The sequence below is a fragment of the Camelus bactrianus genome, chromosome 6, assembly GCF_048773025.1.
Source record: "Camelus bactrianus isolate YW-2024 breed Bactrian camel chromosome 6, ASM4877302v1, whole genome shotgun sequence".
Taxonomy (NCBI): domain Eukaryota; kingdom Metazoa; phylum Chordata; class Mammalia; order Artiodactyla; family Camelidae; genus Camelus; species Camelus bactrianus.
In genome coordinates, this window is record NC_133544.1 from 27,135,399 (window position 1) to 27,148,195 (window position 12,797).

Genomic DNA, 12,797 nt, shown 5'->3' on the forward strand with positions numbered 1-12,797 from the left:
AGGAAGGTGGTTATAAATCTGAGTTTGGCTCCGGATATTGGGCAGAATGCAAAGCCCCTTCACCAAGGTGGGTAACGCGTGACAGGAAAGAAGCGGAGGAGGGACGGGGTGCAGTGGAAGTCACTCTGGACTGGTGAGTACAGGACACCTGGGTGACCTTCAAAAGTGCAGATGTCCAGTCAGTAGTCAGGCACACAAATATGCAATGTGAAAAAGAGGTCTGGACAAAATGTATACTATTAAGGAATTGCCCAAATGGAGATGGTGGCTGAGGTCAGTAAACGAAAGCATTTGGAGATGTCGCACAGCGTGGGGTTACAAGAAAAGTGAGGAGGGATCACGGGGACACAAATTTGGGGGTGAAGAGACAAATGCAAAGAGCTGACAAAAAAAAAAAATCAGGAAGGGAGTTTTGTAAGACAAGGAAAAGGAGTTTGAAGGAGGAGGGAGTGGCCAATGGTACTGAATACGCTGAGGACCGCAACATCAAGGGGCTTCGGAAACACGGCAGCCAACAGGAACATGGCCCGCGCAGTCCCTGGGAATCTCAGGCGTTCCACGACTCAGGGTTCCTCGTGTCATGTCAGTCAGCTGTGCCCCGGGGGACAGCATTTGAAAGCACAAGTCCTGAAACTTCAAACCACGGTCAATACTCCAAACTAAGGAAGCGTAAAGAATAAATGGGCGCTTGCTTGGTCTGAAAACAGAAAATGACGCAGCGAAGATTCTGAACGTAGAACTTGTTTGAAATTAACTTAGAAAACACTTCTTTAAAAATAAAGATTGAACGGGCACATGATGTTATGCTGTCTGAGAGGATAACTCTGCACGTTTGTTTCAGCGGCATTTCCCGGGCACACAACCTTCATGCCCTGTGTGGCACAGGTGTGTCTGCAGAGGAGGCGCTTAGGGAGGCGGCAAGTGTAATCAGCTATGACTCTGCAAACGAAGAAATCCTCTCTACCCAGCTGCTGAGGGCCAAACACAGCAGGGAGCGGGGAACAGCAGGGCATCCAGGTCACACGCGAAGTCTCCACGGTTCGTCTGCTCAAAAGTAACACTGTCCAGGTGGCAGAGGACAGGAGCAGCCACTGCCCTCACTCCCTCTCCTCTCTGTGACCCCCTGCCCGGCCCTTCCAGGGATCTGTGAGCCTTCTCCCTCGATGGTCCTTCTTGCTCTCCTCCTTCCAGAGCCGCCCCCCTCCACTGTCTGCTGCCCTTCCCTGAGGAGTTGGTGCTTTTTTTTTTTCCAGGGGGAGGGAGGAGAGGAAGGAGGGGAAGCAAATATTCTGTCCCTGAGAGGGGAAGAGGTGAGATCTGAGAAGGGGCAGAAGGAGGGAAGGCAAAGGCTGTACCTGCATAAGGTGGGGTTATTTGGGGTCAGGCCCTAAACATCCTACCTGAGAATCTGTCAGGGGAAAACAAGTCAAGGGGAGCAAAAAAAGGAGCCACTAGAGCCAGAGGCAGGACAAGAGATGGAATCTTAGGGGGCACCAGGGTGAACGGGTGGATCCAGGGACTAGAGGTGCATCCTGGGGGCTAGGGGAATGCAGCTGCAGTGTCTCCCTCTTCCCTCTTCCACCCCAGCTCCAGACCTGGCCTTTTCTTTTCATCCCTCTCCCCCACGACAGAAGCTGTGGCCCTGGCCATGTCACTGTGTTCCTGTGTCCCCTGCATGTTCCCCACCCTTCACCTCCCATTTTGTGCTGACCCATTACAATAAATTAAAAAAAAAAAAAAAAAAGCAGCACTGTCTAAACCACCTGTATGTAAAAAATAGTGCTGTAGACTAAAATAAAATTGTTACTTGGGGGGAAAAAAAAAGTCTCAACGGTTCAAGAAGATCCAACATTAAAATATTTATATAAAGGTTGGCGACATTTCATCTACAAAAGAGAGAAAGTAAAATTCCTTCATATGCCAACATGCCTGTTGTTTACGTAAAGCCCCTGAAATATTTAAACGTTTCTGAGCATGTTAACACAGATCAGGGTTTTATTACTGATCCCACATTACATTTAAACACAGTAATGTGCCAAGTTCAATGTACCACAGCCAGCAATTTTTATTTCAGTTCTACCCTCACACTCTAGATAAATTTGAGGCCAGAAGAGTGATTATATCCCGTTATCTATTTTTTGCCAAATATTAATTCTGTGAGTGAGAACTACCTCCACAAATACCATAAACTTCTGTACTTGAAAAGCCGCCTAGACAGCATAAAGCTCCTATGTTTAAACCAAATAGAATCAGACTTTATTCTATTTAGATGACAAATTGGCGAGCTGTTCTTACCGCATCAGTCCCCCCAACAATGCATAGAGAACACGATTCAGTGAGAGAATTCTTGCTAGAAACTCCAAACACCGGCACCTTTTAGGGTGTCATAAAAATGGAGGCCTTGGTATTAAAGGAAAAAGATAATCTGTTCCACGAGTATTTTTTTTAATTGCTTCTAATGACCTTGACATCTGGGAACTTGCTTACAATTCAAGAAAAACTATGCTTCTACAAGCAGTAAATTAAGTTTCTATAAGCTACATGTTATTTAATTTTCATCTAAAACGAACCATGCTGGACCCAGCCATGGCGAACGAAGCAGGCAGCTTTGTGGGGCATCAGCAGAGTAGACTCAAGCGGCTGCTAGCTTGCGCTTAAACACAGCTGGTTTCTCTACAGTAAACTACAGTTAAACTCTCCTAACGTGAGGAGAAAAATAAATGGAACGAAACAGCCATGGAAAGGCAACACAGCTGACCCCTGAACACCACGGGTTTGAACTGCATGGGTCCCCTTCCGAGGGGAATTTTTTCAGTACATACACTACTATGCTTACAACCTATGGTTGGCTGAACCCACAGGAGTGGCGGGCTCTCTAAGGGGCTCGAGCAGTCGCACATGTTGGTATCCGTGGTGGGTTCTGGAACAATTCCTCCACGGATACCGAGGGACTATCCCTTAGCCTGAATATCAGGCTCATGGCACCATCGCTAAGGCAAGACTCAAGGTGCGGCGGGCCAGGGCATCTGCTGACTCTCATGATTCATCTCAGAGGTCCGCCTCACCCTCTCCAGACTGCCCAGGTACAAATGTAAATGGCACCCAGGGCAGGGCTGGCATGAAGGGGAGAGCAAAGGCCGAGGTGTGCCCAGCCAGTGGCCTCACTTCCACATCTCAGCGAGGCGTTCTGTTCTCAGTAAGACTATGAAGGGAATGCTTACATGTTTTAGTGATGTTTTACTACGTTTCACGGAGGAAATTATATTCCCAAGGACACCTCGTGAACGTGGGCATTCGTGGAGGACTCAGGAAGGAGTCCTGATGAGTGTCTTTAAGTTTTCTATACTCAAATAATCCACAAACAGTAGCAATACAAAGTCTCTCAAACGGTACCTTCTATTTTTGATTAAAAATTAAAACTTATATAAGAAATCCTATTTTAGTAAAAGTTAGGAATAATGAGATAGGGTATCACACTCTTAAATTTTCACAAAAGAATATCCATCTGATTACCAGACCCTTCAAAATGAAGATCAGCCAAAAAATACAGATATCCTGAAAATGCAGAGCTTGGAAGCCCTCCATCACAAGAGCAGAAATCCTAGCCCAGTGTCCTGAAGAATACGTGAAACTAGGAAGCCTTAGTGGGAACTGAGTGGAGGTTAAATTTTCTGAAAACCACTGGCGGCCTTGCTCCTGCCACGTTCAGCTGAAAGCTTAGAGAGTCACAGGGCTACTCCCACACATCTTCCAGGGCGAGCACACAGACTCCCCTTCCTCTGGGTGGAGGTAAGCTGAAAGGCAGACACAGGTATTCCCAGAAAGAACCTCTCGGACTCAAAGATCTCCACTGGGAGGAAAAAAAACGGAGTTGCTGCATTCTCTAGCACTGCAAGCTGCTCGCACCATCAGAGGGGATTAGCTATGAAAAATATTTTCACTTTTGGAGGTCGGGCTGTTCAGTAACAAGCTCTAGTTTCTGCTGCAGAAATTAAATTCAACGCCTGATGACTGTCCTGGAGAGAAAGAAAACAGCACTGAGAGGAACAAAAGGTCCTTCTCTGAACGATGGTTTCCTAGGTTCATCTTTCAAAATGCGAGCCAGATCCTGAATTCCAGCTACCGCACACCTCAGAGAGAGCCAAGTCTGGAATGCGCAGAACAAAGAATTTATTCAGAGATCTCTTGGAGGTTTTTCCTCCTCGAAAATAATGAAAGCAAGAGGAGTCCAGATGGGAAGGTAGCCACTTTGGGAGAGGAATCTTGTACTGAGATAAACAGCGAGGCTCTGTAAATAACTCCCCAGGATTACACGAGCAATTTTAGAAAGACAACTAGGTTTTTCTTTTTGTTTTTTGCTTTTTTTTTTTTTTGGTTGTCTACCTGTTTTTATTAAGTTATTTCTACATGGTATCCCAGTATTGATGGAACAGTTAAGTGACAATGTTTTATGCCTGGAAGATAAAAGACATCATCGATTTGGTTTTTAAAACCTCCAGCTTTCTACTCCGGATTCACACCGACGACTCCTGCAGCCTAGCTGGGACCTGTTTTCTTTGGCACCCTGGTCTTGCTGGACCTGGTTCCTGCTGCTCAGATGAGTCAGGCTCCCAGCCTGGCTCCGCAGGGATCTTCCTTCTACCCACTGTAGCTCCTGGAACAGAAACTTCTCCCTGCCAGCTCTAAGGGTTCCTGACCTCCCTGCAGGCTGGGGGACACCCAGGGACGTGAGCAAGACAGTGTGATGGGGAAAGGATGGTCCACGGACAGAAAGAAGTCGGCTTCTTCTAGGAGGCGACCAAGCAGGTCACTGAATTAAAGTGTCTCCACCGTTAGTCTAGGTAATTCGGGGTAACTGAATTTATAGTGCAATTATTCAAAATGATACAGCCAATCTGCATTCACCTTTTAAAAGTACTTAATTTAGTGTAATTTTGGGCCTAGGTTCTTAGTTCACAGGGCTGGATTTGACAATGGATTCAAGACAGAAGTGCTCGGGCATCCTTGTGAAGAAGAGTTAACCAGTTATCATTTGTGAGGGAATCCTCTGTGACTTTGAATTTAACAACAAACCTTGGCTCATTACTTTCTGGGATCCCTTAACCCCTCGCCTTTTGCTTATTTCACAGGGCTGAGTGTGCTAACACGTCCCCTATTTTTTTTTTACATTCCGAGCAGTGGAAATACGTGCTATACTTCTTGTCTTCCTTTCTCACAATCCTTTATTAACAAAGTGACACAAACAGACACTCAACCAAAAACCTGCATTCTGTTGCTACAATCTAATCACTCATCCCCAAAAGATGAAGACCGTCAAAGGTGATGGTACAGTCAGTGTCACCTCAAACAGTCTGCCAAGTTTTAGTTAAATGGCTATGAGGTGTGCAGTGACGAATTCTGCCGATACCACATGGGGACGAAAGAGCAAAGCACCGATGTCATTACACAGAGCAGAACGCTTTGCCGGAATGCATCTTCATTTACCCTCGCGACTTTAGAATGCTACCTTGCTTTGACAACCATGAGTACACGCATCTCAGTTTTAATTTTGATTTCTAGTAAAATACGGGAAGACCAACAGCGAGTGCTTATGGGCCAGGTACCGAGTACAATTGGGGTGGAGATTTAGAGCAAACCGGGAAGGCACACTCACCGCCTCTCCAGCGGGCGCCCGTCACTGGAGATGCTTCGAGGAATGTTGGCGGCTCTCTCCGGAGGAGGCATCTTCCCGTCTCCTTTCCCAGCATTCAGCCTCGAGGTCATGGGACTCGGCACCTGGGACGGGACTTGAGGTGAATGAGGCCCCTTGTTGGCATTCCTCTGCCATTTGTTATTATTTCGAAAGGGAAACTTGAATTCATAGGAAACCCCTTCGTTCATTTTGTACTCCATCACTGGCATGCGGTAGGTTTCAGAGCAACTCCTGGGGGAGAAGGCACAGAGAGAAGAAAACTCAATCTCGCTTTTTCTTGTTGGTGGGACCACACTGATTCACATTAACAGTTAAAATGGGTCAAACACTTCACCCTTGGCTTCAGACCATCTTTTAGTCATTAGTCCCCTGTAATTATTTTCTTTTCAAAAACAAGAATCTCAGGAAGTATTACACTAGTGTTATCCTTTGCTCCATCCCAAATATTGAGCTTGAGCTACAGAGTCTTGAAAAAACAGTGATGGTCACTGTGGTGGGGGTGGAGGATGTGGGTGGAGCAGGGGGCAGAGTCAGCACTGAGACCTGGGGAGGGAAGGTGTCAGGACAGTGGGGTGGGGGGGAGCAGACCCCTAAGACTGGGCCTCAGGAAACCATCAGCTTTACACACCCTTCACGGCGTACCACAACTGGGGATCTGAGAGGGTGTACAGTTTTGAATTTGTTGGGAACTCAACAGGCAAAAAAATAAGTGGGGAGAAATTTTGAAATCCAACCTGAGAGCCAAATTTAGCTCAGGGAAAAAAAAAAAAAAAAGACAGTTACTGACATTCAGCAATTATCAAATCATCAGGGAACAAAGCCTAATCTGAAATCAGGCCCTTTTTTCCCCCAAAAGCCAGTGATCCCCATGGCAGAGGTGTCCCCAGGGGGCAGCCTGAGTGAAATCAATGGCAGGCACCAATGTCTTGTCACTGTAGCCTCTTTTTGCACCAACATCCCAACCCCCAAACCTTAGGAAACGTGGAACCCACTTTCCATTCCCTTTACCCAAACAACCAAGGAAGGTTCAATTAATTCCTGACTTGACTGATAGGCAAATTACTGGAGAACCCTACTCCCATTAAAGCATGAACTCAAACTGTGCATTTGAATTTCATCACCAAGTGAAAAAAATGACTTTCTTTCTTAAAGGAATTTCAAAGATTGAGAAGCAGGTGGGCAGATCCGGAAAGGAAAGGTTAAGAGTAATTATGAAACAGTCCTGTAAGAGGCACCTTCGGGAGAGCAGGAGGAGAGTCCAGACCAGTGCTGTCCAACAGGAATACAACACGAGTCACAAAGAGGAGCCACGTGTAAGTGTAAAATGTCCGGCAGCCACATTACAAAAGTAAAATGAAAAAGGTGAAATTAATTTAATACATTTTATTTAACACAATATATTCCAAGTGCTATCATTTCAACATGGAATCAATAAATCGATATTAAGAAAATGAACAAGACATTTTACTTTGCTGTAAACTTCGTGTGTTTTTCACACGTCTCATTTGGGGACAGCCAAGGTACAATGGCTCAGTAGCCACAGGCAACTCGTGGCTCCTGTGCTGGCCAGTGCAGGTCCAAAGGGCATCCAGATGAAGGCCTGGTCTGGATTTGGGGAAGGGGCTTATGCTGGTGGGAGGATGAGCACAGTGGAAAGGGCCACCCTTCTACGACCTTGTCTCAGAATATGACTCCTGACATTTCAAACGTACCCCACCATGCATGCATCTTCTCCCACGTCTCCATGACAACTCCAGGTTTTGAAAAGTGCTGCTTTTGGAGCATCACTTGCTGGGGTCCTTGCCCTCCTCAGTCTTAGCCCAAGTCTCCAATGGGCACCGTTCCTTGGAGTTTTCTTACTATTCCCCCCAGTTCCCCAAACACCTTAATCCGACCCTGTGCCCAAGACTGCACTGCGCTCCTTTTGTGCTTTCATGATAGTGGCTTTGAAACGTTTTGGACCGCAGTTCTTGGTGAGAAGTACATTTTATACTGTGATACAGCACAATCACAACCACACATACACACAACCCCCTTCCTTTGAAAGTGTTCATTCTACTATATTTTGTGTTAATCCATTTCATTAAAAAAAAAAAACATTGGATACAACCTCCTACACTGATGTTATGGTCTACTTTAGAGGTATGACCTGCCATTTGCAAAACACCGTATGGCCCATGTGATGTGACTTTCAGCAGTTACGGACTTCTTATATAGTAAACCCTTCCTCTGAAATGAGGGATTATCACTTTAGGCTTTGATAGAATTTCTAGCGTTGATTTGATATGTCTGACAAAAATATGCCCTTGACATACTTCTCTGGTTGTTAACATAGGTGTTATACTGTGCTATATACTGTAGTTTATCTGAAGTCTTTCATTTCTGATCATATGGTATCTACCACTCTTGGTCTGGAAATACAATGCAAGAATGTTGCAGCCTGCCAAAGGAACGTTAACACAAATTTACAATAAGGCGTGGAAGAATGCTCTCTCCACCTCAAAGTCAGGACTAGCTTTGCTTTCGTCTCAGCAATGGTCAGTTCGACTTGTGAACTCAATGGATCATATCGTATATGCCCCCTTCTGCTGACTGTTAGGAACCAACACAAGCACAGAATAGGTACAGAACTTAATCATGTTTTGGGGGCATTCATTTCTCACAAATTCCCCTCTAGGCCATGTTTTCCCATTTACCTTCCCCCATCCCTCACCCACCTCCCAGAAACACAGAGATTCCCTCACTGAGTTATCATTTTGCACCTTCATAGGCTGATTCAAATCCATATTGCCTAAGGGTAGCAAATAAATAAATAAATAAATAAATAAATAAATAAATAAATAAATAAATAAATAAATAAATAAATAAATAAATGAATGAATGAATGAATGAATGAATGAATGAATGAATGAATGAATGAATGAATAAATAATAATAGTAATGTAATACCAAATAGACAAGTTGCTTTCATCTTTTGGGCCTTAGTTTCTTTGTAAAATGAAAGACAGAATTGATCATCACTAAATTTTCTTCTAGTTCAAACTCTTTGAAAGAGTCTTTTAAGCTGTGTAACTTTTTTTTAATGATTATTATTTTTCATGTATTTTTTTTACTGAAGTATAGTCAGTTTACAATGTTGTATCAATTTCTGGTGTGCAGCACAATGCTTTAGTCATACATGAACATACATATATTCATTTTCATATTCTTTTTCACCGTAAGTTACTGTAAGATATCAAGTATAGTTCCCTGCGCTACACAGTATAAACTCATTGTTTATCTCTTCTATATGTATCAGCTAGTATCTGTGAATCTCTAACTCCCAACTTTTCCCCTCCCAAGCGGCATAACACTGAACACTAAAACTGCTGGAACACCAAAACTGCTGGAACACCCCATTAGCCAAAGGTTTTGTTTTCTCTCTAGTCTACATTTCACTCCCATCACTCTTCACATATTACTAGAAACCCTCTGCAGAGTCCACAATTGCAGAATGAAGGATGCAAAGGCCAATGCAGGGAGTGAAGACTCATTCAGAGAATGAAAAGCAAAGATTCCCCAGCGCGCAACTCCCGCCATCCTGCCACCTCTGGGTGCCGTCCACGGCGGGGCGGGCCACCCAGCTTCTTCTGATCCCTTCCTTATCTCTGCCAGATGTGAGAACGACACGTGGAATCCAGAAGTGGGCAGTACACTGGGGACAAAGATAAAGCTGGCTGTTCAGGACATGCAAGAAAGTTCAGAAAAGGATTTTTATATTATTTCAAGTAAAATGTGATGTTGAACAACAATAACTCTAATGCTTACAGCTCATGATGGGCCGGCCGTTCATCTAGCTGCACGACACCCACTCTCTGAAGTCCGAGCGTCACCATCCCCGTTTATTAGATGGAAAAATGGAGGCCTGGAGAGATTAATCTGCCCAAGACTCCACAGCCAAGGAGAAGCAGCAGAGCCAAGAACTGAGCCCACAGAATAAGTCTCCTTGGAGGTTAGTCTTACTTCAGTCACTAACTGAAGAATACCTCTACCCCACGTCCGCAGACTGCACCTTCCAGTGACCACGTGTTTCAGGCAGGACACGGCCTTGACAGAATGGAAGACTCCATAGGTTTTAAGGAGCTACGGTCAACAGGAGTTACAATTTTGGTGCTAAAAGTGACACAAGGTGATAAGCTGAAGCTGCAAGTTAACTGAAAGCCACTCCATCTCCTTTCTGTTTTTCAGTCTTTTTATTCTAACCTTCTCCCTTCATTTCTTACCCACCACTCTCTCCTTTTCCCCTAAGATACTAAGAAATACGCATAGAAATCAGCTGAGCGGATCTGAAAAGGAATATATATACATATGCATGTGTATGTATAACTGAATCACTTTGCTGTACACCTGAAACTAACATTGTAAATAAACTACTCTTCAATAAAATTTTTTTTAATAAAATAAATTAAAAAAAGAAAACCAGCTGAGCAGGATGTTGAAACAACCTCACAACACTGGACTCTTGACTCAGGAAAGTTAGATCTTTGGGGAGAGTTATGTCTCTAATAAGACATGTGACTCTGGTGTGGAAGAAACAAAAACAAAAATTTAACCTTTTGAACAAAAGTTCCTTATCTAAAAAATGCAAGATAGAAACCAGGAGATTTCTAGCAGCCCTCCTAGCTCTAAAGCTGTAAGTTTTTGCACTTTGAAATACTTGTTTTTTAAAATGAAAAAAATTTGCAACCCTTACTTAGAAAGTAATTTGGTCCTTGCATGTAACTTGATTTTAGCTTTTCCTCTTGAATGGCCCTTGATTGCTTTCTTTAAAAACCACAGGCTAGAGGTCCTCAATCAAACGCCGGCCTGCCATAACCATGCAATACCATTCAGAGCATCACCACTGAATCTGCTATCTGGGTATTTCTCATCCGGCCAGGAGAGTGACTGCTCACGAGTCAGAGGTCATAGACATCAAGACATACAGCTGGTCATACACTCCGCTGGCGATGGATGGGGTGGGGGCCCCTCCTGCAGCGTGGTACCTCACTCCCTGGGGCAAGCCTTCTGGTGAAGCCAAGAGGTATGTCCCAAACCTGCTTTGGCCAGGGCTGATCGTCATGCTGTCATTCCAGCTGGCCCAGCTCACTCTTTGGGCAGCTCTTAACCTCTCCAACCCTCATTCTGCTCATTGTTTCAATGGCAATGGGGCTGCTATGAAGATTCTTTAAAGCCCAGCACACAGCAGGGGCTCAGAAATCTTGCTTTTCTTTCCCTGTCTCTTCTTCTCTTTAAAACACTTTACTCCGGAAGCAACTCACAGAGGGTCTGCTTATTTCCCGAGAACAGGGAAAAGAGCTCTATTTTACAGGTGTTACTGAAGCCCCAGTTTGTGGTTGTTGAACTGGCCTTTTCATTAAAAAAAAAAAAAAAAAAACCCAAAAACCTTCCCTTTCAAAACTAGTGACTCCCACGTGAACATACATAGGTGTCTGTCATTCTATACAATCCCCACGCCAGGTGCCCGTGACCCACGACCCCTCGGATCCCAGGACCCTGAGGAGCAAGCGGCAGAGGGACAGAGGGCAGCATGTTTCCAGGAGGCCTGCTCTTCCTCGAGCTGGAGCTGCAGGACCAGCTGACAGAGAAGAGAGTGACTAGTCAGAGAGCAGAGTAATTAGCTGCTAGGAAAACAGCAGTGGGGGCGTGAAGCTCGGAGGAGAGGAAAAAAGTGACAGAAGGGCATTATCTTATTCTGCTGAAAATTGCAGGAAGGTGTTAATGCTTCAACTGTTCCTTTGAAGTTGTTTCTAAAGGAGGGAAGGGGGGAGCAGGCTTGCAGTCCTCCAGAGGCAGGAGGCACGAAGAGCATCACTTCAGACCTGCATGTCTCTGGGGCCCGGGGGCACGTGCAGTGCGCTGAGCCTTCAGCCCAGCCCCACTCCCATGCCCTAACCCGACCCATCCCTGCTAGCTCCGGGGCTGGGAGGCAACGACAGTGATGCCCCAGAAGCAGGGCTGGGAAATGAAGACAAATAGGGCTGGTCCATTCAGGGCTATGCTGGAGCCGGCCCACCCTGTTTACAAGAGGGAACTGGGAGCATCTCTATCCAGCTCTGCGCTCGGTGGTGGCCGGCTGGTGGCTTGAAACCCGCCACCATGCGGGTATTTACACCGTGGGATTCAGCAAATACTACAAATGAAGGTTTTGTTTCCCCAACAGAAAGCCAGTTTCTCAGCATATCCCTGCTTTACGCTGGGACGAAAGCAAAGGATTTGTGTCCCACACATACTGTCAGCTTGTTCCCAAGCTGACAGTCTGGATTGTGAAGTTAGACCTCAATTTGCCACATGAGCTTGGGGAGTTACTAAACTTCCTGAATCTCGGTTTCCTCTCATTAGGAATAATAGTAATGCTATTACTTCATAGGGTTGTTACAAGGATTAAATGTGCTAATCCATTTAAAGTGCTTTTTTCTAGGGCCTGGCACGTTAAAGTCATACTCAGCAAATATCAGTCGTTTTAACCAATACATCACAGAAAACACATCCAGTGTCGTATTTTGTTGTATATGAACCACCTCCTGTCACAGACCTGTCTTTCCAGGGCCAGGCCTTCAGTCCCATCTTCACAGTAACTACTATTCACAATTCGATGCGAGAAATGTTGCCCAACCCATCCTATTTCCTCACACTCACACACACCTATTTCCTGCTCCCCCATACGAACTGGGGAGCCTAGAAACAAGGGGGAGACTCTGAGCAGACAAGGCAGGGTCACAAGATCTGCCGGCTTCCCCTTGAGCAGACTCGTCCTCAGACCAGCGTCTGCAACTCTGTACTGTGTGTAACTCAGGCTGACAAGTTACACAGCTTGGTTATCCTCTCCAGGGTACAGCTGCCTGTTTAGAAGCAATAAAGTTGACAATTTGTAGGCGAGACCAAAGGACGGAAGACGAACAAGAGGAGGATCACAGAGCTACTGGAGAGAGTCATAAGGACCCACATGCCTTTCTGATCCCCCTCAAGAGTCCATCTTGAATTGCAGTTCAGCAAAACGCTTCACATTAATATGACGTGCTTGAGGAAACCAGAAAAGACCCGGTTAACTACGGCAGATTATGTG

At 45.2% G+C, this 12,797-nt stretch overlaps 1 protein-coding gene across 8 annotated transcripts in view; it reads right to left on the minus strand.

The window, feature by feature from the left end:
- SIPA1L1 (signal induced proliferation associated 1 like 1) overlaps window positions 1-12,797 on the minus strand; it is a 340,274-nt gene that overhangs the window by 60,926 nt on the left and 266,551 nt on the right. For all 8 annotated transcript variants that reach the window (XM_074365310.1, XM_074365312.1, XM_074365314.1 and 5 more), the window contains one exon: window positions 5,654-5,923. In XM_074365310.1, the coding sequence (XP_074221411.1) occupies window positions 5,654-5,923 (270 nt within the window). The remainder of the gene's footprint in view (window positions 1-5,653; window positions 5,924-12,797) is intronic.